The sequence below is a fragment of the Dipodomys merriami genome, unplaced genomic scaffold, assembly GCF_024711535.1.
Source record: "Dipodomys merriami isolate MVZ:Mamm:240054 unplaced genomic scaffold, mDipMer1.0.p SCAF_273, whole genome shotgun sequence".
In the NCBI taxonomy this organism is placed as follows: Eukaryota; Metazoa; Chordata; class Mammalia; order Rodentia; family Heteromyidae; genus Dipodomys; species Dipodomys merriami.
In genome coordinates this window covers 954,797-981,795 of record NW_027204193.1, presented here as the reverse complement: position 1 = coordinate 981,795, position 26,999 = coordinate 954,797, and the positions used below count along the sequence as shown (strand labels likewise).

The following is a 26,999-nucleotide window of genomic DNA, read 5'->3' as shown; positions in this document are numbered from 1 at the left end:
ATGTGGAAGATTAAGAGTGCCACAGTAGTTAGGAGCGCTTAGGGGCCATAGTGAAGAGGGTGGGCAAGGAAGACCTGTCAGCGGGTCCTCCTGGGGCCCAACAGCATGGCAGAATGGCCACACACAAGGGCAAGGTTTGTTTTTTAAGCCAGAAGAAAGGATTTGGAATATTTTCACCACAAGAAAGATAATAGAGGAGACAGATATACTTGCCTTGACCTGGACATCACACAGTGAAACAGGTACTGGAACATCACATAACACTAACCCATAAATATATGTCATATTTATGCATCAACTTAAAAACATAATTTAAAAAATTAAAGTCAAAATAATACACTGCCTTACTTACCTGTCAATACCCATCTTCTTTCTGCTTCTAGATCAAGTACAGCTTTTGTCTGCTGAGCATTTGGATTTCGTATGGCATGTCCTTCATCCAAGATCACCCTAAGCCACCTTATGCTGTGCAACGGACTGTCACCTTTGGTCTGAAAAGAATGCTCCATATGAATTGAAAAGCACAGCAGAGTAAACAGAAGTTAATGTATTTGCTCAGTATCAATTCTTACTTCATATCTGCCTCTGCCTTAAGCTATACGAACAGTGAATGATGGAATACTCACCAGCACTGAGGTGCTACATGTAATACCTGAAGTACCACTGGGGTATAGCGAGCTTGTTTTCAAACCCACCACACAGAGAGCCACTCTGCCTCATTCTGCAACACAGCGATGCTATCCAAGTGGCCAGTCCTAACAACTACTTGCATGTATCAACCTTACTTGCTTTTAGATAAAAAGTAATGTCCTTACCAGAAAACTGAAATTGCGATTAGGAGTTATTTTTTAAGGTTTAGCCAAATAACTGGAATTATACAGAAAAAACAATCTGACAGTCCTGAGACTTCTTGATTACAGATACAAGAAAAGTTTAAAAAAAAAAAGTTCATTTTCAAAAAGAATTTCCAGATTACTAAAACAGAAAATATATTTATATATTGCATATACCAATGACAGTCAAATTTAAGACTTTTGCTTGAAATATTCTAAATGGAAACATATCCAAATTAGTTTCCAGAGAAGAAACAACTCTTTTGTCAAGTGTCTAAAATATATTCTCTATAATCTCAAATATTGAGAAAGAAAAAGAACACAAAGCATGAATTTTAGAATACTTCAGAAACCTGAAACATGGCTCTTGAATCCAACCTTTAAATTCATCTAGATAAAGCTGAGGGCATGGCACAGGTGGAGAGCTCTTGTCTAGTAAATGAGAAACCTTGGTTCAATCCCTTATAAAATAATCTCAGTATACTTACTCCATAGTCATGAGTTAAAATGTTGTATGTAGTCAAAACAATATCCTGTTTTGAAAGCAAAGCTGGGTCTCTAATACGATCGGGCCCATAATAAACATAAAAATTCAAGTGCACTTCTGACTTTATATGTTGTCCAAATTGATCCTAAAAAGAAAATCAGAAATATTTTTATTAAGAAGCAGGTAAGTGCCAGGTTTCATACACAAATAGAAAATGATATGTAGGCCATCTCTAAAGATTCATGCCTGTAATATTAGTTGTGGAGGATTGTGGTTCAAAGCCAGCATAGGCAAAAATTTAGTGACATCTCATCTCACCGAAAGGAGAGTTTAGTGATACACACCTGTGCCCCCAGCTATGAGGGGCACATAGACAGAATGATCAGTCTGATATCAGCCCTGAGCAAATCTGTGAAACTATATCCTAAAAACTAAATGAGGGCTGTGGGCATTGCTTAAATGTAAAGCACTCAATTTCAAATTATCAGTAATGTAAAAAAGGAAAAAAAAAGTGCAGTTCTGGCAATAGCCTCAGAAATCAAGTTACTAAAACAGCATAACATCAATTTCCTATAATGTAAACTATGCTAGTCATTACTTTGTTCCTGGTAAAGTGACACACGTACATAGTAATACATTTAAGTTCTGCCTAGCCCTACCAATGTATAGTTACTTGCTTTGTTTCTTGTGTTTGAGATACAGAGCTGTTCAAACTGAGAAGAAAACAGACAAGGTTGGCTCCTTGCACAGAACACCTAAAAGATTCTAAATCAATGAGTTTACAGAAAAGAACAGTGCATCTGGGGGTGAGTATATACACATGCCCACATGCACACAGTATAGAACGTTAACCTAGTATAGGCAAGATAAGTATTAATTCCATTGCATTTTAAAATGGCTGGCTCTGAGAACTTACAATCCAGTTGCTTAAGACAGAAAGTGGGCAGATGATCAGAGTTGTTCGAGGTCGCTCTTCAATCTCAGACTTTTTTGAACCCACCACTGCAGATCCTCCTAAAAGAATAAAGCATTGGTACAGATTTTACCTTGGATGTCCCTCCACTGAAAACATATGACAAAAATCAATAAGGGGATGATAATGTACTTCCATGAAAATAACAATCAGAAAGCATTTAAAAACTAAAAATCTAGACAGTGATTGTCTACTGAAGAGCCAGTGGACTAACTGGCAGACAGCACAAGGAGGAAATCATAGTATCTTAATATGCAGTTTTCTCAATCTGTACTATACTTAATGCTGTAAACTTCAAGATGCCTCCAATGATCTTCACTTCCTACTATGTATGACTTCTGTAGTCACATCACCCATTCTACCAAGATGGGACTCTAGACTAACAGGATACGGCTGAAATAGTTTACCTAGACTACATTCCCATGGAGCATGGAGACTCGCATATGATAATGTCAGCTAACACTAAGTACTAAGAAGAACTAATGAAGTATGACATGCATATAGACATCTGGGAGGAAGAGTTAGGGAGAATGTTGCACTTATAGTGCCTTTTGATGTATGGAAATTTTACCATAAAAAAAGTATTTTTCCCCCTTGGTACTGCAACTCAGCTTTTCCACTCACAGTCAGGCTCTACCACTTGAGCCACACCTCCAGTTCCAGCCTTTTGTAACGCAAATACAGTAGAATAAGGCATAGAAAGAAGCTGCATCAAGATGAACTTTTCCCTTTTCATTATTTTTTAAGCTTCTTATGATTTTGTAGTTTTTACAATTTAAAACTTTCTCAAAGAAAATAGAAAAGAAAACAAAAGCTAAAACACTAGCCAATTACTGACCCTTTTTTAACATTTTCTTTTTTGTCGGGGTAGATGATGTAAGTGCACAAGTGAATGCTACATCTTCTTTAACCTTAGATGATCCTGCTGAAGAGAACAAATGATGACATCTTAAAGATATTTTTCAATTAATTCTAAGGACAAGAAATACAATGCTATACCACTACACTCAAGAACTTAAAATACTATATATTAAATAAAAATATTTGGTAACTAAAATTGCCACCTCAGAAACTAAGCCTATCTCTCTAGCTCAGACAGGTGTCCACTGTCAGACAATCTTTGTCTAAGAAAGAGTAAGACAGGACACATGCTAAGTAACTCAGCTTTGGAAGACTTTTTCAAGGGAACAGATGTTTGACTCCTAACAGTGGGCTGCCAAATTTTCCAACCAGTTCACCAGTGGTGATCAGTTATTTTCAATGTGCAATTTAATTAACTTGGAATACAATACAATCTGAATTAAAACAAAAAATGAACCACATTTTACAGGAAAAAGAAACTCAGTGATTATTTTTACATATATAAAGAATGTGAATGCTACCAAAAAGTTACCTCCAACTAACATTGTTAATTACTATCTATATATAAGAATATAGTGCCTATAACTGTAGCTACTCGAGGCAGAGTCTAAGAGAATCACTTTAGAGGCCAACTCTATTTTTTGAAAAGTTTGCAAGGCCCTTTCTGAACCAACAGCTGGGTAAGATGGCAAGCATCTGTCATCCCAACTTTGTGGGAGATGTAAATAGAATTGTCGTCTGCTAGCCTAGCCAGGTGAGGCCTTGAGCTCAAACCCCAGTACAGTAAGTCAATCAATAAATACATAATGAAGTGCTACTGAACCTAAGTTGTAAGTTATTTTAAGTTGGCTTAAGTAGTATCTTGAGATTTTAATTTAACTATGCACTGAATGTGGTCTCATTAATAATTTAATACATATGGTAAGTTCCATGAAGAGTTCAAATGTAAACAGCATCTAAACTTAAGACCTATTACAAAAAATTTCCAAGCCAGAAAGATGCAAACCAATGGTCTTACTTCAATAATCTTGTAAGTATACATTATGGATATTGAGAAAACATATTATACACATACCTTTTACCCTACTTCTAGTCTCTGACTGTACATTTTTCAGTTTGCCTGAAATCAGAACCACAATAAACATAAATATGGGCAGACTGAAATAGTAGCAAATAGGACGTTATCAAATCAAACCTGTTACATGTTACCTTTCATTTTCTGTGGTAAGTCACTTGTCTCAACCTCCTCTGAATCACTGCTTTCAATGTACTGAACCACAGTTTTTCTTCTAAAACATACAAAGAACTTTTTTACCAATCCCAAATAAAACAGGAAGCAGCAACATCTTTAATAAATACAATATAAAGGCTTTTTGTCTTGTCCATTTACTTTCTGAGAAATACTGCTAGGAGGAAGATTTTGACAGATGAAAGTCATCTGCTTTTATAACCAGACAGGTACATATATAAAGTGCAGTACAACTGTACTCATTTCAATGCTGAGTTCAATATGTAACTGTTCAATTACATTTATATAAAACTAGAATAAAAATTGGTTATCAAAGAAAATACTTATAATAAGCAGCCAACAGCAAAATGATTCTTTCATAATGAAAGTTTTCATAAATTTCATGAAGAAACACAAATATGTCCATGTACTCTGAAGTTTGACTAACCTAAATTTGAATTCTTCATTTTGACACTAATTTGTTATGGGACTTTAGCCAAGTAACCTAGTATTATTCCAGTGCCTTAGTATTACTCACTTGGAAAACAGAAAGTAAAGATAGAATCTACTTTATAGGACAGAATGTTATGTTTTTTTTTTTAAATCCCTATAACAAGTGTCTGTAGCCCAGTAAGTATATCAACTAATGTTGCTACAATTGTATATAATTATGTTTGCTGCTATTGCTCTGTATTCTATTACTGTCTGTACATGTCCTTGCATCTAATACAGTTTACCTAATTCTGTTCTGTTACTGGGTTTGTTTAGATTTGAGATTTAGCTAAGAGGAATACTGATGGCTGCTAATTTTTTCCTCAGTTCAATTGGGTATAAATGACAGAACAATCAACCAGACTACATTTTGAGATCACTATTGGTAGAATAACTACTACCAGATCTGCGTGAGATCTATCTGTAGATACTGAATGTAGACTATATAACAAAAGGCTAGTATTTAGAGTTTGTAAAGTTAATAGATCAAAAGTAAGAACAGAGAGGAATGAAGTGTTTATCCCATTCTGCCTAGATGATCATTCGCTATGTATTAGTATAATACTGTCCATAATGTTATGTCATGTTCCCCTTACTAGTAAAGTGACACAGAACTGAAAAGAGCAACAGGAACAACAGATGTCCCTGCCAAGCCATGCTATAAATATTCTCCAGTTTTCATCCCCTAGGTTCTACAAAGAAGAGTCTTCTAAGCCGGGTGCCAGTGGCTCACGCCTATAATCCTCACTACTCAGGAGGCAGAGATCTGAGGATCCCGGTTCAAAGCCAGCAAGGGCAGGAAAGTCCGTGAGACTCTTATCTCTAATAAACCACCAGAAAACCAGCAGTGGCACTGTGGCCTTGAGTGTAGCCTTGGGCTGAAGAGCTCAGGGACAGCGCCCGGGCTGAGAGTTCAAGCCTCATGACTGATTTAAAAAAAAAAAAAAGACTCTTTGGAAACTCAACAGAAACAAACAAAAATGAAAAACAAAATACAGTAGCTAGATCTTAGTTACTAGGTCAAATGGAAAAGATGTGGTGGTAGAAAGATGAGTAATTATTAAAAACTAACAATTCGCTTCATTTATAAATAACTATTACTTTGAACTAAAACGTTTGAAGTAAGTAATGAGTATGAAGTAACTATGCAATTGAGAAATGGTGATCATCTCTCTTACACATGAAAAAATAGTTTAAACATTTCAAATAATCAAATCACAACAGTTTACCTTTTGGGGCGGGAGCTGGAGGGTTCTGACATAGGAGGCTTTTTCTTCTTGATATTTGAAATACTTGGTGCTTCACTACATCTGGGTCCTTCTATTGCAAAATTTTTAAAAAATTGTCAAATTACCATAAACTAAAAGTACTCCTTTTAAAACCTTGGTTTTCCATTTCTGACCTCTAGTTTTTGTGACTATTTTACCCCTCCTATTTTTGTTGTTTTGTGCCCGTCCTGGGCTTAAACTCAGGGCCTGGGTGTTGTCCCTGATCTTTTGCACTCAAGGCTAGCACTCTATCAGTTGAGCCACAGTTCCACTTCCAACTTTCTGGTGGTTAACTAGCATTAAGAGTTTTACAGCCTGTCCTGCCAGGGCTGGCTTAGAACCATGATCCTCGATTTTAGCCTCCTCAGTAGCTAGGATTACAGGTGTGAGCCACTGGTGCCTGGCTTACTTCACGCTTTTAAGCCCTCCCTCCATTCAGCTCTCTAATCATTCTCCAGAATAATCTACACACTGGATATTTTGCCAAGATTTCACTTTACAAGAAAAATCAGACATATCACCAATAAGCCCCCAAGTTTTCTATGGTTTCTACCCCATCATCTATGTATTCCTTCTGTAGCATGTCTGCTTTCTACAGCTCCCTCATCCAGCTATTCTCTAGTTTTTATACAGGCCCACTATTTTCTTCACTCCAAGAAATCATCTCCCAACCCATGGGATTTCTTTCCTACCACTATCAAAACAAAAATAAGAGTAAAATCACATATTCTAATCTCTCTTAAAATGGCCTACTTCTGATTCCTACCCCCAAATAATAGTTATTTCTAATTTTTTTACCTGCTCAAGTATTTTCAGTCTTGCTCTTCTTTAGCGTCAGAAGTTAATTTTATGAAGATCAAAAACTGTTAAGTCCAGATATCTCATTTCTCCTCTGACTTCAGAATTTAACTCCAACCTATCTCCAGCTTCACCTGCTATTATCCATGCACACTGCATTTTTATAAATACCATAAAACACACAGATCCCAGAACATTTTTACCTTAAATTTTCCTTTGATGGAATTACTTTCTCAGATCACTAATGTTCTTCTCCAGCTTTCTGACTGGTAAGCTATCACCCAATTCAATCACCTGCTTTATGAAAGCTTTCCTGACTACCAGTGCTCAGGAGGTTCTTTAGAAAAGGAGACCCTAAATTCTTGTCTAATCAGAAGTAAAACCTGTTATTAAAGTCAGGAAATCAGAAGTTAGGTATCAGGTCATGTTCAGAAATAAAAGCTCACCTTTGCTCAGCCCATCTGCCTCTCCTCTGGTACGGTCCCTTCCAAGTTTCACAGGGGCACTGTTCACAGTACAGTCTTTATGCTCCTGGGTGAAAGGCAGTATTTCCTTCATCAGCTTTAAATAAACATAAACAGATCCTACATTTATAGTGCCTTAGTTTGGGTAATAAAGACTTTTAAACCACTTCCCAATTCTAAAACAGTGGTGGTTAAATAGAGATGAACAAGAATGTACAAATTAACTGAGCCCTAGTGGCTCAGCACCTATAATCCTAACTACTTCAGAGGCTGACATCTGAGGATCACAGCTCAAAGCCAGCCCAAATAGAAAGTCTGTGAGACTCATTTCCAGTTTATCACCAAAAAGCTCAAAGTGGAATTGTGGCTCAAGTTGTAGAAAGACAGCCTTGAGAAAAAATAGCTGACAGACAGCATCCAGACCCCAAGTTCAAGCCCCATTAAGCAGTATACACAAAAACCGAGACTGATACTTTTATAAACATCCTGTAAAGAGCATTAAACATATTTCTGAAAATATCAGACATTATCAATTTTTTGGCAATTATTTTTTAATGAACTTTAAAGACTTCACAGTAAGAGAAATTTCACACAAAGCACATTTACTAGTACTTTACCTTCTTCTGTTGATTCTTTTTAACTCTTTCAACAGGAAGAGGGCTGCCATCATGGAAGTTGGTAAGAATTACTGCAATGGCTGTTAGAGTTTTACCCTTTAAAATATTTTTTAAAAACATATGGTTAAATTCTGAAACACAGTTGACCAAAAGTAGTCCATATCCAATTTGAAAACAAAGTAACCAAATACTGAGTGGCATCCAAAAGCCATGAAAGTATATGTTTATTATACCTAATAATAGACATGTTAAAAAAAATGACTATTTCACTCCATTAAGAAATGTTTTTTGGGCTGGGAAGGTGGCTCAGTGGTAGAGCACTTGCCTTGCATGCCTGAGGCCCTGGGTTCGATTCCTCAGCACCACATAAGCAAAAAGAAAAAAGCCAGAAGTGGCGCTGTGGCTCAAGTGGTAGAGCGCTAGCCTTGAGCTGAAGGACAGCGCCCAGGCCCAGAGTTCAGGGACCACGACTGGACCCCCTCCCCCCCCCCCAAAAAAAAGAAATGTTTTTCCTCAAATCATAATTAGGAATTACTAAGTGGTTTACTGTAAAATACATTCATCTCTGAAAAACGTCATTTACTTGAATGACTAGAGATCTAAGATTCTACATTTATCTTTGAACTATCAATTTTATTATGCAAACTATTCAAAGCCATTCCTATGAAGTTCAGAACTAATTTTAAGTGAACAGTAATTCCCATGTGTACATGAAGGCAATAATTTCATTAAATTTGATTTGAAAATAGTACCAAAAATTAAACACCAAAACTTATCAGAAGCATAAAGGGTAAGTCCTGTGCATTTTTCTTAAATGGAAACCAACTAATTTTTTTAAAATGATCTACAGTGGAATTTAGCAAAAATCTCTGGCAATTTTAAAGCACAGTAAAAAGCACTTTTCGAATTGTGGTCCCCCACTGACTCCTATGTGGCTCCAGGACCCTTTCAGAAGAATCAGGTCAAAACTTTTTACAGCGCTGGTAAAACAGACCTTATTTGGAAATCATGTGCACTACTGCTGCTGAAGGCTCTGGTGGAGGAGTGCTAGTGTCTCAGCATGAAGCAGAGGCAGCTGGCACCAAACCACACACTAGGCCTCGTGCTCCCAACACCTAGACCTACTCACAGAAAAGTGAAAAGCCAGTTCCTCTTAAGAGTGTTCTCACTGAAGCAAATTTTTATACCTGTTATGCACACATCTGTTTAATTATTCTGTGTAACAAAATGGGAAGAACATGTAAACTACAAGTGTTGCTTGGAGTACATCACTGGAGACTGAGTTGTAACCTCAGCTAGTCAGTCATTTTTTTCATACAACCATTTTTTTTAACTTGAAAAACTGGCAACTTTAAAAGTGAGTGTCTAGAAAATACTTTCCTGACAATGAGCAAAGTGAAGCTGTCACTTCAGGAAACAACTAAGTATTTGTGAATGATAAAATCTGAAATGTCAACAAAAATTAGAACTTTGCAAAATTTTTATTAACACTATGAATATGGGAACTCACAAACATGTAACTGATTTTCTAGTATGATCATATCGGCAGTAATAAAAAAAGACAAGTCTCTAATAGTGTATGTTGAAACACAACAGCAAGTGCAGATCTGCACAAAACAGTGAGCAAACGTTGTCTACGTAAGTGAGCCTGGTTATAAAATCATGCCTAGGTAAAACACGCACTCAAGTACAGGACAAACAACTGGATTTTAATGAAAGAATATAAGAAGTTCATTCATATGATTTAAAGTTTCAAATCAATTAATACTTATTGGATATTAGTGTAGCATTAAGGAAGGAATCTATTAGTTATCGAAAAATTATTAAAATACTCTCCTTTACAACTACTTAAGTTTTTTTATGTACCTCAACCAAAAACAACATAGTCACAACACACTGAATAAAGAAGCAGTTGTGGCAATTCAGCTGTCACTTTCTGACTGAAAAATGGAAAAAAAAATGTTTTTAATGTATAAGACAGTGCTCTCACCAAAATTGCTATCGTTTTTGAACAGTCTGCCTTTCATTTAAAAATGTGCTATTTAGGGGCTGGGAAGGTGGCTCAGTGGTAGAGCGCTTGCCTTGCATGCCTGAGGCCCTGGGTTCAATTCCTCAGCACCACTTAAGCAAAAAGGAAAAAGCTGGAAGTGGCGCTGTGGCTCAAGTGGTAGAGTGCTAGCCTTGAGCTGAAGAGCTGAGGGACAGCGCCTAGGCCCAGGGTTCAGGCCCCACTACCGGACCCCCCCCCCCAAAATGTGCTATTTATATTAACAATTTGGGAGTTTAAGTGTTTAAGTTTAATATTTTAAATATTTCTTTCAATGCCTAATACTATAAATACTAATAGGTATCACTCACAAAAATGAAATCCAAGACCAAAAAGCATGAAAAAACTGGTCTAATGATTCATAAATATCTACTAAGTACTCTTATGTATCATAGTATTTGTGGCGGGATACAATTTTACACAACACTGTTTTCACCTTTTTTGCTTTTCGCAGTGTTGGGAACTGCACTCAGGGTCATGCAATGATGCTTCTACCACTGAGCTACCCCTACTGTTTTCACTGGTTTAAAGAAAGCTTACAGCTGGGCACCAATGGCTCACACCTGTAATCCTAGTAACCCAGGAAGCTGAGATCTAAGAATCGCTGTTCAATGCCAGCAAGGGCAGGAAAGTCTGTGAGACTCTTATCTCCAATAAACCACCAAAAAACCAAAAGTTGATGCTGTGGCTCAAGTCAGAGAGCTAGCCTTGAGCTGAAGAGCTGAGGACAGCGTGCAAGTCCCACAAACAAACAAAAACAACAACAACAAAAGCTTATAAAGAGTGATCAAGAGCAGTGTGCTACAAGTACCAAAGTGCCTACGGTGTTATGCCACTCACCAAGGCAGCCAAATTCTTTGGGCCTCAGTTTCCTTACCAATTTATATATAATAATACCAACCTTGACATACTGCTGCTCAAATGGAATTTCTTCTAATAAATCATTTGGCACAGTGCTTTGCATACCGAAAGCACACAATAAAGTGATTTAAAAAAAAAAAAAAAAAGCAAGCTCATAAATTGCCCTGACTTTCAAAAGAAGAAAACCTAGAATACATTTATACCATTACCATTACGTAATTGTTCTTTAATCAAACAAAAAAATTTAACGTTATTTTAAGTAAATACTACAAAAAAAAACTGTTCTACCCTGAAAGTAATTTTGTCATGGATTCCATCCTCTAATGTTCAAGAGAAATGACTGGTGACAAGGGAATTCATTTCCTTACAGAGTCTGGCTCTGACAAGAGACAACAGGCAGACTTCAGTAATAGAATCCCAGATTTTGAAACTTCTCAGCAGCAAAGCCTTAGAAAGTAAACTCTTAATTCAAAAGTCTACCCTGAAAGTAAACTCTCTCAATTCAAAAGTGGCACCTATTTTTCAACTTCAAAATTACTTCATACGAAAATATCACCATAAAATAAGAACTCATTAGCTTGGAAAATAATAATTACCAAACCCATATCATCAGCTAAAATCCCTCCATGGACGTTCTCTGGTCGGTCCTTCTCAGAAAAATTTGTTATGGTGTTGTAGTATAAGTCATTTCTCTGTTCCCAGAATGGTGGAAGGTCTTTACTGTTTTCTCTTGAAATCATCCAAGACAGAGCTTGTTTCTGATGGGGAAGCAACGGTGTTTCAACAGCCTACAAATAAAATGCCCACAGAGAAGCACAGTCAGCCCTCTCTCCTCTCACATGGAGAACCTAAGTTGATCTTATCAGAAAATAAAAAATAAATTGGAGTTTTTAAATCCTAAAGTTTTAAATAGAAAATATTGTTTCTGTACCTCAGCTGGTTCCATCTCATGAGTTTTATCATCTTCTTTTAAATCTTCAAACAATTTGTCAAATTCTGTTTTAAGCTACAATAAACACCAATAAGAAATATCAGTAAGCAAACCAACTAAAGTGATAATTTCACTTACTTCAGATTTAAATCATGTAATATAACTAACAATTCATATGCCAAAAGGCACATAAGTTAATTCTTTAAAGTCCAACACTGCTCACTGAAGGTTAAACAAATGATCTTGTAAAAATATGAAATTATATACAGAAAAATATAGGGAGGGGCTGGGAAGGTCGCTCAGTGGTAGAGTGTTTGCCTTGCATGCATGAGGCCCTGGGTTTGATTCCTCAGTACCATATAAGCAGAAAAAGCCAGAAGTGGCACTGTGGCTCAAGTAGTAGAGTGTTAGCCTTGAGCCAAAGAGCTGAGGGCCAGCACCCAGGCCCAGAGTTCAAGTCCCATGACCGACAAAAAAAACACACACACACACACACACACACATATATATATATATATATATATATATATATATGTATGTATGTATGTATGTATATGGGGAAAAAAAGTTCACAGGGTCTAGTGATGTAGCTCCCTGCTAGAGCACTCATCTCAATGCGAAAGGCCCTGACTCCAACCCAAGCCCTGTAAACAGACCCTGAGAAGGTGACAGAGCACATAGAGGCACTTTGAGTCCATGGGCAGGGGTCAAATCACTTGTCACACACAAACCTGTATGTTTAGGCAGAGCCATGTATCATTTCTAAAAACCTTTAAAAGGAATTAAATTTGGATGGTCTCCAAGGGTTTTTCTAAAAGTAAAGTTCAGTGGTTCTATTAATCATATTCAAGTTATTTTGACAGTCTATCGGGTACATCTTACTTTTTCCAAGTCCTAGCAATAAGAAACTTGCAGGTAGGTTCTGGTGGCTCACACCTGTCCTCCTAGGTACTCAGGAGGCTAAGATCTAAGGATCACCGTCCAAAGCCAGCCTGGGCAGGAAAGTCCATGAGACTCTTATCTCCAATAAACCACTGGAAAACTGGAAGTACCACTGTGGCTCAAGCAGTGGAGCGCTTTGCCTTGAGCTGAAGAGCTGAGGGACAGTGCCCAGGCCCAGGACCGACAAAAAAAAGAAACTTGCTACATACTATGATGTATTAGGCCAATTTAGTGACATGCTAATTTTTTGGTCATTTAAACTTTTCTTTTTCCTTTTGGTACCAGAACTAAGGCTTGAACTCAGAAACTGGGCACTGTCCTTTCGTTTAATTCAAAACTAGTACCACTTATGCCATAGCTCCACTTCCCAATTTTTACCAGTTAAATACACTTTTCTGCCTGTGCTGGCTTCAAACTGAGATCCTCAGATCTCAGCCTCCTGAGTAGCCTGGCCTCATCTTAAATTGTGTAGCCCAATTTTACAACAATACACACTAATTGTAATTACTATTGAAATTAACATATGAATGCAAAGCAGAAGCCTAGAAGACATGAGGTGGCCCTGGTTTGTCCACCAGACACAGGCTCAAGTGCCCTTGAAACAACACATGGGGAAAATATGAAGACCACAATTAGAGACCAAAAGGGTAAGAGTAGTTGAAAGGGACATCAAAGCAAGTTTTGATTTTTTTCATAGGTCCACATTAATTTGTGTATTTTTCTTCTCAAACTAACTACCATGATAGTATCCTAGATTACAAATTAAAGCAGAAACTATTACTAAGATCTGCACGGAATAAAAAAACATTATATACAGTCATGTGCGTGCTTCTATGTATGTAATATCTGCCTATGAACAAACATACAGTCAGCCCTCCTTTCAAAGATCAACCAGCTACAGATCAAAACTCGTTAGGCCTACAATGGTCTTGTCTATACTGAACACATAATGTACTCTCTTGTCACCATTCCCTGAACATCATTGGCAGTACATTCGTAATGTAAGCAACCCAGAATCTTGCTACTGTAGGAGTCCAGTATGTGGGAAGATGTGCATGGGTTACATACAAATACTATACCACTTTAGGTAAGGGACTTGGGAATTCTGGAACCTTTCTCTGTGAATATCAAGGGACAACCTTACTCTTTACCAATGCTTTCTAAAGAATGTTTACAAATAAAAACATGTATACTCTAGTTACTATACAATGTTTCATTATCTCCACATATCTGAAAATCACCAATATTAACACATATGTATTTACCTATTTTTTAAACACCACTTTCAACCTTTAAGATTCACTTTTAGATTGCCATACAAAATAAAAGAGAAGCCAGGTGCCAGTGGCTCACGCCTGTAATCCTAGCTACTCAGGAGGCTGAGATCTGAAGATCTCAGTTCAAAGCAAGCATAGGCAGAAAAACTCATGAGATTCTTCTCCAATTAACCACTCAAAAGGCGGAGGTAGAGCTGTGGCTTAAGTGACCAAGTGCTAGCACTGAGCAAAAAAAGAACCCAAGGATAGGCCATAAGTTCAAGCCCAGGGACTGGCAAAAAATAAAAATAAATAATCAAACCTGTTCAGTTGTCATCTGTACTGCAGCATGAACTGGCATACTATAGCTTGGTCCAGCTCTTCCAGAGTTCCAACCACTTTCCAAACTGAATCCTAAAGCTGTAATGTATAAACGGAAAAAACAAAATCACCAAATGAAAGGGAAAGAAATAAGAAAACATAAAGCACATTAATGTATTAAAAATTCCCAAAGAGAATTTCCAGTAGTAGAGTACCTGCTGAACACAGGTGAGGCCCTAAGTTCAAATCCCTAGAACCATGAGAAAGAAAAAGAAAAAAACAAGTTTAGGCAAGTTCTTTATCACTAAGCTACAATTCTAGGCCTAAAAAATGTTTTAAAGCTATGGCCAGGTATGTTGGCTCTTGCCGGTAATCCTAACTACTCAGGAGGTGGATCAGGAAGACTGTGGTTCTAACCTAACTCAGACAAAAAAGTTTGAAAAATACAACTCAACCAATGAAAAGCTGGATTGGGCAAGTGGCAGGGGGAGGGGGGAATAACATGCTATACAGGAAATATAGGAGAATCCTAGTCAAAGCCTCAGAACTGCAAAATAACAGCAAAAATCTTTAAATAAATCATTCAAAATTTTTCGTTAAAACAATTCCACATTATCTGAATAAAATCCTATCAACAACTAATTCTTTTTCATTTCCTATTGGGAGATGATTTTTTTTTCCCTTTAAAATTAAAACAACATTCAAATCATGATGTTAGCACTGCAGGCAATTGAGGGAGACACATGGGATCTCCTTGGGTTGCTTGTGCATGTATGAGTCAGGTCATGCGTGCACGTTCCCATTTCAATCAATGTGACCAGGACTTACTAAGACTGTAGGCCTACTGATAGCACAGCCCCCGAATTTTGTATGAGTACTTTGTGATGTCTACACAATGGCAAAAACATGAAATGATGTATTTCTCAGAATCTGGCCCACTGTTAAATGACTTTTAACTGTATTTCAATAGAAATATAAAAGAAAAAAGTCAAGAGATTTTCTCAGGAGACTCAAAATTAAATAAATAAATATTATAATCTAGATTATAACCTGGAACCTTTAGAACAAGTTAAATTTGACCAAACACAAAAGTGTAAATGTTTTGTAATCCTTTCATGTTACAATGTCAAAATAATATTAAGTTAAACCCTAAACTTACTTTTTGGTGCTGGACCCAGTTTAAATCCATGTTTCTTCAACTGATCCAAAACTGCTTTTCTATTTTCTTCTTTTCCCCAAAAAGTCATATGCAAGGGCATGGTAAAAGCGTTGTTTGCACCAAAAGGAACTACCCTGTTGTAGTTAGGAGAGAAAAAAGACGGAAAATAAGTTTTTTTTTTTAATCCTAATTAACAATCTGTTAAATATTCCAAGTATCCCATTCATATGCTGCATGGACATGAATTAAGAAGGGAATAGCTGGGAAGACACAAAAGATCAAAAAGGTAAGAAATATAATCAGCAACCATCAGAAGGAAACATGTTTTCTGCAACATATAATACCAGATGAAACTGAGAAACTGGGGTAGTTTTAAAATACAAAAAGAACTTCTATTAAAAACAAGGCTGTGGGGCTGGGAAGGTGGCTCAGTGGTAGAGCGCTTGCCTTGCATGCCAGAGGCCCTGGGTTTGATTCCTCAGCACCACATAAGCAAAAAGAAAAAAGCCGGAAGTGGCGCTGTGGCTCAAGTGGTAGAGCACTAGCCTTGAGCTGAAGAGCTGAGGGACAGCACCCAGGCCCAGAGTTCAGGACCCATGACCGGACCCAAAAAAAAACAAAACAAGGCTGTCAAATAAATACATGTACATTTACTAGAGAAAGTGAAGCTCAGGATAACAGAATCAGAGGAACAAGTTGCTCTTCCAGGAGAATAGGAATTGATTTGTTAAGAACTTGCTAAGAATTCACTAAAAATTCCCACCTTCATGTCCGAAAATTGTGAACAAGCAAGACAAAAACCAAGTCAAACACTGCTGATCATTTATTTGTTCTTCAAATCCACCTGGGAGTAGAGTATAGATATCCTAGTCATTGGGCCTGAGGCACAAACATCCCACAGATGTAAACACAAATGCCTAAAATTTTAAAAATGTAACCAGAAAGTTTTAAGAAATGAAAAAGCAAGCTGATAGCTCATGCCTATAGTCTTAACTACTCAAGAAGCTGAGAGCTGAGAATCATGGTTCAAAGCCAACAAGGTAGAAAATCCTGAGTCTCTTGTCTCCAATTAACCAGCAAAAAGCAGGAGGTGGAGGTGTAGCTTAAGTGGTAGAACACCAGCCTTGAACAAAAACGCCAAGCTAGAGTACAAGGCCCACAGGTACCAGCCCCCACCCCCAAAAATAAAAATAGAAATGAAACAACAAGTAGTGGAAGAGCTAGAAAAATATAAGGCCTAACTTCACGAATAGCTACTTCTAAGTTCTGACAAACTGATGTTGTGTGGAAATGAGATCTTCCATTTATCAAAAGAAATGTCTTCATGAGCAACTTTTAAATTTAGACAACATGATGTAGAAAATACAAAATGTCTACCTTTAGACCATGAAAGTGAAAAGTTCTCAAACATGGTACAGGCAAAATAAACCCAGATGCCAGGCGATTTAAACACTCCCCAAAGCCCAAATGTATGCACCAAAAAGACTTGAAAAGATGGAGTATACCTCCTAATGTGGGAACCAAGTCTATTTTTCTCCCTGGCAATAATAGGAAAACAAGGGACAGATGTGTGATGACTGGAAAGCAGCAGCTGATAAGAGAGCTGAACATATGTCTAGAGGCATATTGATAAAAGATGTCATGGGACCGTTATGGCTATAAGAAGCAGCCCTAGTAAGTTTAATGGTCAAATCACAATGATCAAAACTAAACTCCAAAAGTACATTACCCTTCCACTTGTGCCAATTTGTTGTCCATGATAGAGGCCAAAGCAGCTGCAAGATCTTTCTTTAAATGGCCAACCTGATTTCCATTCACATTATTCACTTTGATCGCATTCTTATCGTACGGGTTATTGGGCTCTCGTTGTAATGCGACCATTTCATTATTATTAACCTAATTAAAATATGAACAGGCATTGTTACATTATAAATACAGACACACAATAAAATAATAGCTTGACTCAGTCTCAGATTTCTGTGCTAAATATTACATAGTAACAAAAACTTGGACTTAAACCAAATCTATTAAAGAATATATCTAATGATTTTTTTCCTCTATAAAGCTTTTCTAATTATATTCACTTAATATTTAAAAGATAGTTATATCTAATTATCAGATCCTCACCACTTGAAATTTCCAATACCTAAGTTAACCTTTATCAAGTGCTTACTAAGCCATGCACTGTTCAAAGTATACTGCACAGATGGAGTTTTGAACCACTCACAACCAGCATTATTCCCATTTTTTAAACAAAGACACTAAAGCACAGGAAAGTCAAGTAACTTGCCCAAGGTCACAAATCTAATAAGTAGCAGAGCTGAGATTTGAACCCAAAGCAGGTTGGTTGCTAAGCTTGAATCCTCCAGAATCTAAAAAGGGGGGAAGAAGCATTTATAAGTCAGAAAGGAACCACATGAGGAAACTAAATCTAGCCTCCAACTCATATCATTTCATTTCCACTTAACTAAAAACTGAGGAAGAGACATTAAAAACAACAGAATCAGGACTTCTGCAAATTCTTCCAGAAAAGTTGGGCATGACAACTCATGCTTGTAATCCTAGCTACTTAGGAGGCTGAGATCTTAAGATTATTGTTCAAAGCCGGCCCAGACAAAAATGGAGCTGGGGCTCAAGTGGCAGAGCGCTAGCCTTTAGAAAAAGAAGCTCAGGGACAGTGCTCAGGCCCTAAATTCAAGCCCCAAGACTGGCACACGTGTGTACATGTGTATACAAGCACACACACAATAATAATGAAGATGATGATGATGAAATAAAACAAAAATAGACGTTCAGAACATAGAATTTGTGCATTGGGGGCAAATCTTTGTATCTTCTACAGTTTCTTTTTTTTGGTTATGCAAAGGCTAACAGCTATCCTCTATCTCAGAATTACTGTAACAATCAAATGATAAGACAGGCAAATGTGGTCTGTATACTATGATCATGACACAAACGTAAAGTGAGCCAACGAAGGTAATTTCTCTCTTGCTTTACTTGAAATAAAATAACTACACATATTCTTGTTTTATAGGTTAATACTATAAATGCATTACCACTTTATTTAGTAGCTACTTTTATACTCACTACTCCAGTGTAATAGCGTAGCCCAACCACATGACCTCTCAATGTTCCAAATAAAACTGAATCTAGCTCTTCATCGCTGGTTAGGAAGTCATCTGGAGGAATAATATCTTGAAATTCAAACCGTGGAAAGAAAGTTGGATATGAGAGGCGTGGAAAATTTCCATGGACACCATACTGGACAGTCTGCAAGTACTTCCAAACAGGATCCCTGTTTAAAAAAATAAAAAAAAGAAAAGGCACAGGAAATTCCTGGTATTAACCAACTATTTCTCCAAGACCGTACATGGGCCCATCAATCGTAGGGCAGACCAGCAGTTTCCCCACACGATTTTAGCAGATGGAAACCTTAACGTGGAGATCTCAGTAAACAGAATGAGCTCCTGTAGCTATGGCCGGGCAGTGAGTGAGTGGGGCAGGCAGATCCCCTCCACACACCCCCTCCCCGGGGAAGCGCCACCTCCGGTGCAGCGGGAAGGCGTCGTGCCAGAATGTCAGTGACAACTACTCGTCTCCTGAGACTCGCAGGTGTTTTTAACCTAGCATTGGTGACCGAACTCCCCGGAACGGAAAGACGTCTCACCGGGGCGCCCGGAGTGTGGCGACGTCATCTCGAGCCCCTACACCACTGCCCCGCACGGCGGGGCACCCGGGGCCGAAAGCGGGCCTCGCCGGGCTCCGGCGGCAGGAAGCCCCCGGGCGTCTCCACGCTCCGCGGAGCGGCGGGGCTGGGCCTCGGGGCCTGGCACGCTGGCCCGGCCAGCGTCGCTGCTCCGGGCCGGCTGGCGCTCGACCGCCGCGGCCGCAGCCCCACTTCCGGCTCTCGGGGGCGGGGAGGGAGGGAGGGTTCGCCGGAGCCCAGAGGCTCAAGGGCTCCGCTGGCCGGGCTGGCTTCGAACCGCGGGAGCGGAGATCTCGGCCTGCGCGGCCGCCCGCGGCTCGCCCGCTCCCGCAGGCCGAGCGCGAACGCCGCCCCGCAAGCGCGTGCGGGCGGCCCGGGGGCGGGGACGGACTCGGCCCGCGGCGCGGCGCGGCGGGCGTGCCTCCGCCAGGCGCCCACGGCCCGGCCCCCGCCCCTCCGCGGCCGAGCTCCCCGCGCCGGGCCCCCGCACGGACCGCGGCCAGGGCCGGGTTCTCGTTTCCCCGAGGCCGCACGCGCGCCGCGGAGGGCGCGGGGCCGAGCCCGCCCGGGGAGCGCGGAGGAACCGCGGCGAAGGTCAGGTTCACGCGGGGACGCCGCCAGGCCCAGCCCCTTCACCTCTTAAACATCCACGACATGGCGCGGGGCGGGTGGCGACGGGCTCGCCGGCAGCCCCGGTTCCTCCCAAGCGGCCTCGGTGAACCTCTCTCCGGGCCTCGCAGCCCAGAAGCCTCCGACAGGATGGGGACGCCGGGCCGAGGACGGGGACGCGGCGCGTCTCCTCAGACGTCGACGCCGTCTCCTTCTAGCAACAATCTGAGAGACCTGCGACGCTCTGCGATTGGCACTCGGGACGCCCAATCGCGAGGAGGATCCTGAGGCGAGCGGCCAATCAGCGTGCCCAACGGAGTGCAACTCCGCCCCGCTCTGCGATTCAAAGGCGGTGGGCGGGGCCGGAGCCGCCAGGGCGGTTCCATCCGGGTTCTTCCCCGCCCCCCGGGGCGGCGCGCGGGAAAACCACGAGGCGGGTGAGCGCGCCGGGCGGCGCCTGCGGCCGAGCCCGACGTGGGCGTGAGGCGCCCTCCCCGGCCTTCCCCGAGGCCGGCCCGGCCCTCGGGCCCTCCCGGTCCCCTCACGCGCCCGCGGCGCCGGGTGGGGTCTCCCGCGGGCTGAGCTGGGCCTTCGGGGGCCCTGGGCGCCGGGGGCCGACGCCCGAACCAGGCCCGGCCCGCACTCCCGCCGCGCGCGCCCGGGGCGTCGTGCGAAGCCCGGCGGCGTGAGGGCCCCGGACGCGGAAAGCGCGCCTGGGCCTCGGCGGTTCCCCTCGGGCCGTCGGCGCTGACCGAGGCCGGGGCCGGGGCGACCCCTTCCCACCCATCCCACCCCGAGGCCCAGGCCGGGGCGACCCCTCCCCACCCCGCCCTCACCCCATCCCACCCCGAGGCCCGGGCCAGGGCGACCCCTCCCCACCCCGCCCTCACCCCATCCCACCCCGAGGCCCGGGCCAGGGCGACCCCTTCCCACCCCGCCCTCACCCCATCCCACCCCGAGGCCCAGGCCGGGGCGACCCCTCCCCACCCCATCCCACCCCGAGGCCCGGGCCAGGGCGACCCCTTCCCACCCCGCCCTCACCCCATCCCACCCCGAGGCCCGGGCCGGGGCGACCCCTCCCCACCCCATCCCACCCCGAGGCCCAGGCCGGCCCGCTGGGCAGGGCCTGCGGGCGCCACGCGGCCCCAGGAGAGGGGCTTGAGCTGCCGAGAGCCGAGGACCGCAGTTCGAAGCCAGCCCAAGTAAGGAAGGCGTGAGAGCCTGCACCTCCCCTGACCCGGCAAAAGGCCCCAAGTGGAGGTGTGGCCCGGGGGGTAGAGTGCTCTTCTTGAGGCCAACACCAGCACACACACACCCCGTGGTGTGTGTGGAGAGCCGTGTGTGTGCAGCAGAACACGAGAGGTGGCCAGCAGCCCGTGTTTCCAGAGGGCTTTTGTTCACAATCTTAGACTACCGAGATCTGCTAGGAAGAGAAGGGAGGTGGGCTGCGTGTGAACGGGTGCACGCCAAGCCGAAGCGCTGCCACCCCCCATGTGTAGCATGTCACGTATCGCTTTGTGCCTCCACACAGAAGAATGTTAACGATAGCATAGCCGTATTTCAGGTTATTTCAAGTATTTTACTTTCCCACCATGAGACCAGTGGCAGGGCAGGTCAACCTTTAGTCTTCAGATTCCAAGTACATTCCTGAAACATGTGCCAGAAAATGCACAAGCTGATAACGTGTTATGTGTGACACAAACGAGGCCATCCTCAATCAGCTGAAACATACCGTCTAAATGTGCGATTGTGGTTCTTTGAACACTTTAGATCTTTGAATAATGACTGTCCCAAGGCCAAAGAACTTGGTATATGAAGTAAAATTTGCTGCTCAGGTTAAATCTTCTCTCCCTTTGGTCAGGCATTTTGCATCCCAGAACCACCACCTGCTGAATTTCAATTCCCTTTCATATAATCATTCTTTTGTTATTTTTGCTTTAAAAATACCAAGTGCAATATGTACTTGTTTAGTTAAAACGTTGCAGCAGTTATCATACTAGATAATGTTTTCTGAAAAAAGGAACATTTGTAACTGGAAAAGGAGCTGCAGAATGGCAGGTGCTGCTGGATGAGTAAAGAGAAACAGTGCCACACCAAGAGGAGAAGGGAGACCAAATTTTACTGGAATTTGGTAAAGTTTGTGTCTTAACTGTAATGGACAGTCATTGGACATTGGAAACTGGAAAACGATCTAGGCTTTAAAGTTTTCATTCTGCCAGCTATGTGGAGAATGGGTCACAGAGGATAAGAATAGTAGCAACTAATTTATAGTTGGGGAAATAGTGTGTCCAGGTTGAGGTATTAAAGCTAAGGAAACTAATAGAGTTCGCTGGAAGATTTGGGTGATAGTGATAAAGAGGGAGAAGAAATCCAAAACTACTGCATCTACCCACCTCCCAGCTAGACTATTACATACCTGCAGCCTTTAGGCAAACTGATGGTGTCACATGGCTGTGTGATTCAGTGAGCATGAACTTCAAGAATGATATATTCAACTCCTTGTGCTATGTCCCCTTTTCCCCACTCCAGCCTCATATCTCCTGTCATTTCTCAATCTAATGTGTCACTAAAGTCTTTAAAAACAATGGATATTTTCTTGTGTAACTAAAAGATCATTTTATCACTTAGCAAAGTTAATCATAAAATAATCTCTAGTATCTTTTGTGAGCATACTCAGATTTTCACAATTATTAAATGTGCCCTATACTTGGCAAAGTCAGATTTGGAAAACTTTGGAGGAAACAATAACTTAAGAATCTGAGTACTTAGCCGGGCGCTGGTGGCTCACGCCTGTAATCCTAGCTACTCAGGAGGCTGAGATCTGAGGATCGAGGTTCAAAGCCAGCCCGGGCAGGAGAGACCGTGAGACTCCTATCTCCAATAAACCACCAGAAAACCGGAAGTGGCGCTGTAGCTCAAGTGGTAGAGCGCTTGCCTTGAGCTGAAGAGCTGAGGGACAGCGCCCAGGCCCAGAGTTCAAGCCCCACAACCAACAAAAAAAAAAAAGAATCTGAGTACTTGAGGGGTATGATTGGGTGGGGGGGGAGAGGGGAGGCTGGGAAGGGAGGTGAAGGGTAAACAAAGGAGGAGGCTGCAATGCTTGGTAAGAAATGTATGCATTATCCTGCCCATGTAATTGTAACCCCTCTGTACAGTATGTTCACAAATAAAATTAAATTAAATTAAAAAAAAAAAAGAATCTGAGTACTTGAAAGTCTAGCTTCAATATAAAACTTCAAGTTTTGGTCAAAAACTAAGAAAATCAGGAAGAAAGTATGATGAGTGTTGACTTGCTTTACTTCTTTTACCCAAAAGGAGGTTAAAGGTCAATAGGAGAGAATTTTCAATAATAACAGGTGAGGATATTTGCTGAAAAAAGTGTCTCAGGAAAAGGCCCAGAGTGCCATCACACAGTGGGCAGAAAAGACAGGATGACAGAAAGCAGTTTCTGGAGATCACCATAAAGTTGTGCCCTGTTTTCCCAGCCTACAGCTCCATGATTCTATGGTCTTAAGGCCAGCCTCAGAGACTGAAAGGTGCCAGAGCAGGAGAGGACTAAGAGAAGTGAGGAGGCTCTGTGTGGGGTTACAAAGGGGACCTCTAGAATCCAGGGGAGTCCCGGATGTGTGTGCAGCAAGCGGAGGGTGGAGGCCTTCCTCAGATCCTGGTTCTAAGCAGCAGCAGAAGGAAGCCAGTCCCCCACATGAAGCAGGTAGTTCTGTCAGTCACAGTACCTGAAGAAGAATGGGAGTTCAAAAAAGTATCCAGGAAAGAAAGGGAACTAAACTCAAAACTTCCATTCGAATGCCTTTAAGTCTCTGTAGAGAGCTGTGAGAGGCCGCACCTGGAAGATGGTGCCAGCTTCCGCCCTCCGCCTTCCCGATGGCGAGTGCTCTCTGTGGTAAACAACTCCTGATATGGCTAAGGCAAAGAATCTGGCTTGCTTCCGCGCACCTGAACCTATTGGTGGTTCCCACGTGGCGTATCAGGGTTGGCTACCCAGCGGGTACTTAAGGCTGTGGGGAATTCTCCCCGGGGTTGGGGTCAGAAGATTACTCAAAGGTCCTGAATAAACTGCAGAGAGAAGAGTCCAGTGTCGCGTCTTCCTTGCTGGTCGAGGCGGTAGCGACAAGTCTCAAAATGACTGAACTTCCAGGAAGTAATTCACTTATCTCTAGTTAGATATACTGAAGGTTTTGGACAAATGAAGTTCAATGAAGGAATAGAAAGTGTTACCTTTGTGAATGGTGTAATTTAGGTTCACACGCCTGAGAGAAAGCTTCCATTTATAACACATCACAGTGAACTTACACCAACTATTTATTGGAGATACTCTGGTAGATTTAGGGGAGTTTCATCTCCTTTGTTTTTGTCTATGTAAGATGTTCTCTACATTGAATGTGTTGCTTTTTGCCATAAAATATGAGAAATTATACCAAAGAATTTATGAGCCATTTCTCAGCTTTTAAACTAATTTTGTACTTACAGCAAAGTTGTAGAGTGCTTGCCTCGCATGCATGAAGCCCTGGGTTTGATTCCTCAGTACCACATACACAGAAAAAGCCAGAAGTGGTGCTCTAGCTCAAGTGGTAGAACATTAGCCTTGAGCAAAAGAAGCTCAGGGACAGTGCAAAGGAAGGAAGGAAGGAAGGAAGGGCAGGCAGGCAAAAAAAGAAAGGAGGAAAGGAAGGAAAAGAAGGAAGGAAAGCAGGAAAGCAAGCAAATGAAAGGTTGCAGAATTGGAATAAATTGTCCCACTAGGACAATGACCAAACCGGGGAAGTGAACAATGCTACAATGCCATTTCTGGACCCTCTACTTTTTAAAAACCTGCAGGAAAGGTAAGATAAAACCTTGTGGTTTCATTATTTACAACTGAGTTTTCTTACATTTAATTAGGCCCTACAGATCCAGGGACAGAATCTTGGGTAAAAGACAGCTAACAAGGCAGAAGTGATATATAATCAATGCTGAGTAAAGTTCTTAGTAACATGGGGTATCCAGGATATGGTGTCCAGAAATAGCAGTCCATGTTCTCATTACTGTTACCATTATAGGCTGACTGTCTAATGAGTTCTTCAGCACTTCACAAGGAATATGGTTGATTAGGGCCTAGTTCCTGCATGAAGTTCAGTCAGCAGAATAGTTTCCAATACCAGACTAACAGTTTCCAGAAGTCAGTCTTTTCCCAGGTGCATGTCCTTCAAGCAGACTAAGTTGTTTCAAAACCCAGGAACAAAAGACACTCCAATCTCAACCCCCACCCAGAGAAGTCTGTGGTACTGGGGTTCACACAGCTCCTTCCCAGGAGATAAGCATTTCCTGTAGGCTTTGACTGACTCACCAAGCCCAGAACGTGCTGCCTGAGGTCTGGCCTCTCCTTTGCCTTCTGCCCAGTCCTTCCTCAGATCCTCCGCACCACTCCAAACCCACCTTTCCATTCAACCTTAAGTGCAGTGACTTCAGTTTATTTTAGTGAATACTGCAAAGGACTAGTCAAGATTCTTCTGCCTCCTTTGTGGCAAGAAAATTAAAAGACAGAAACTTCAATTCTACATGCTTTTTTGACTTAATAAATACAAATGTTTTAATGCAGGAAACCTATTAGTAAATTATCACAATTTACAAAACCATATAGCCATATACATGCTACAGTTAAAGTTGAATATAAATACAAATAGCACCATTTCAGGTACTCTGAGGAGTTTCTGGGTTTGTTGTTGTTGCTTGTTTGTTTGTTTTTTGTGGGGGCTTGAACTCTGAGCCCTGGGCCCTGTCCTTCAGCTTTTCAGCTCAAGGCTAGTGCTCTACCAGTTGAGCCACAGGGCCACTTTCAGTTTCCAGTGATTTATTGGTGATAAGAGTGGACTCTCATGGACTCATGGACTCTGCTGCCCCGGCTGGCTTTGAACCGTGACCCTCGATCTCAGCCTCCTGAATAGCTAGGATTACAGGTGTGAGCCACAGGTAACCAGCTAAGTCTGTGTGTGTGTGTGTGTGCGTGCTTGTGTGTGCATTTTGCACATGCACACGCCAGTATTGGGGCTTGAACTCGGGGCCTGGGCTCTGTCCCATAGCTTTTTGCTCAAGGCTAGTGTTCAGCCACTTGAGCCATAGCTCTACTTGTGCTTTTTGATGGTTAATTGAGGAGTCTCAGACTCTCTTGCCCAGCCAGCTTTGAACCACAGTCCTCAGATGTCAGCCTCTTGAGTAGTACTCTGAGAAAGTGTTTAAAACTTGGGAAAGAACAAAGGAAACATTTCCAAGGAATTCAATCCCGACTTAATAGAACTAGAACTTCCAAAAGACTCAAGTTCATGAACAGATGAGTTTTTAGAATTTTATCATGTTAACATCCTGTTGCTGTCATTAACACATATTAATCAATGATAATTTGCAATGTAATTAGCAAATATGTATTAAACAAGTCAATCAAAATGCTAATTTTGTAACACTTTAGTAAATAATATTTTCATTTTTCAGATGTTTGATAAGGTGCTGCGATGTTAATGTCCCTAAGATAAACATTAAAGCACTGATGATGCAGGTTAGATAAAAAATTCAGATGAACAGGAAATAGTCACTAGTTGATTAAGGCGTGTGTCGTGGCGCACACCTGTAATCACAGCAGTAATCACAGTAGCATTTGGAGCATGAGGAGGAGAGACAAGGACCGGGCAGGCCAGGCTAGAGACCCTACACGGAAATAAAGAACGGCAGCAGAAGGCTCCCGGCGGCCTGACCTGCAAGCACAGGCCGCAGTCAAACTAGAGATCCGCGTGAAGACAGCGCCGTCCCCGCTGCTCTGCTCGGCGGGCTGCGGCGCGGGCTGGCCCGGGCTGGAGGGGGAGACCGCGAGCACCGCAGGTCCCCGCAGCGGAGCGCAGCGTTTTCACGGGGAGCGCCGCTCCGCTCCGTACAGCACGGGCCAGCGGCCACCCAGACAGGCCCAGACTAACGGGGAGCCACCCAGGAGCTGCACCACACAACCCGTGTCCTCCTCTCCTGTCCCCCCCCCCCGAGGTCCTGGGCGGCCTTCAGAGGGCTGGGGGGCCGGGGCCGGGGCCGGACAGAGCTGCAGGCCTCGAGAAGCTCTGCGCGCGTGCGCAAGCAGGGGAAGACGGTGGCTCAGGACGGCCCCGAGCG

General features: G+C 42.1%; 1 protein-coding gene across 8 annotated transcripts in view; it reads right to left on the bottom strand.

The window, feature by feature from the left end:
* LOC138837647 (helicase-like transcription factor) overlaps positions 1-20,071 on the bottom strand; it is a 33,996-nt gene extending 13,925 nt beyond the window's left edge. For 2 of the 8 annotated variants that reach the window (XM_070036587.1, XM_070036591.1), the window contains exons 1-16: positions 19,881-20,071; positions 18,626-18,833; positions 17,268-17,434; positions 15,539-15,672; positions 14,381-14,478; positions 11,861-11,935; positions 11,526-11,717; positions 8,022-8,117; positions 7,387-7,501; positions 6,104-6,194; positions 4,364-4,443; positions 4,230-4,274; positions 3,132-3,218; positions 2,237-2,334; positions 1,322-1,465; positions 353-491 (exon numbers count right to left, since the gene is read on the bottom strand). In XM_070036587.1, the coding sequence (XP_069892688.1) occupies positions 353-491; positions 1,322-1,465; positions 2,237-2,334; positions 3,132-3,218; positions 4,230-4,274; positions 4,364-4,443; positions 6,104-6,194; positions 7,387-7,501; positions 8,022-8,117; positions 11,526-11,717; positions 11,861-11,935; positions 14,381-14,478; positions 15,539-15,672; positions 17,268-17,434; positions 18,626-18,833; positions 19,881-19,900 (1,789 nt within the window). In that variant the 5' untranslated portion in view covers positions 19,901-20,071. The remainder of the gene's footprint in view (positions 1-352; positions 492-1,321; positions 1,466-2,236; positions 2,335-3,131; positions 3,219-4,229; positions 4,275-4,363; positions 4,444-6,103; positions 6,195-7,386; positions 7,502-8,021; positions 8,118-11,525; positions 11,718-11,860; positions 11,936-14,380; positions 14,479-15,538; positions 15,673-17,267; positions 17,435-18,625; positions 18,834-19,880) is intronic. The other 6 variants (XM_070036590.1, XM_070036592.1, XM_070036593.1 and 3 more) reach the window with 4 other exon arrangements.
* Positions 20,072-26,999: the final 6,928 nt, after the last annotated feature.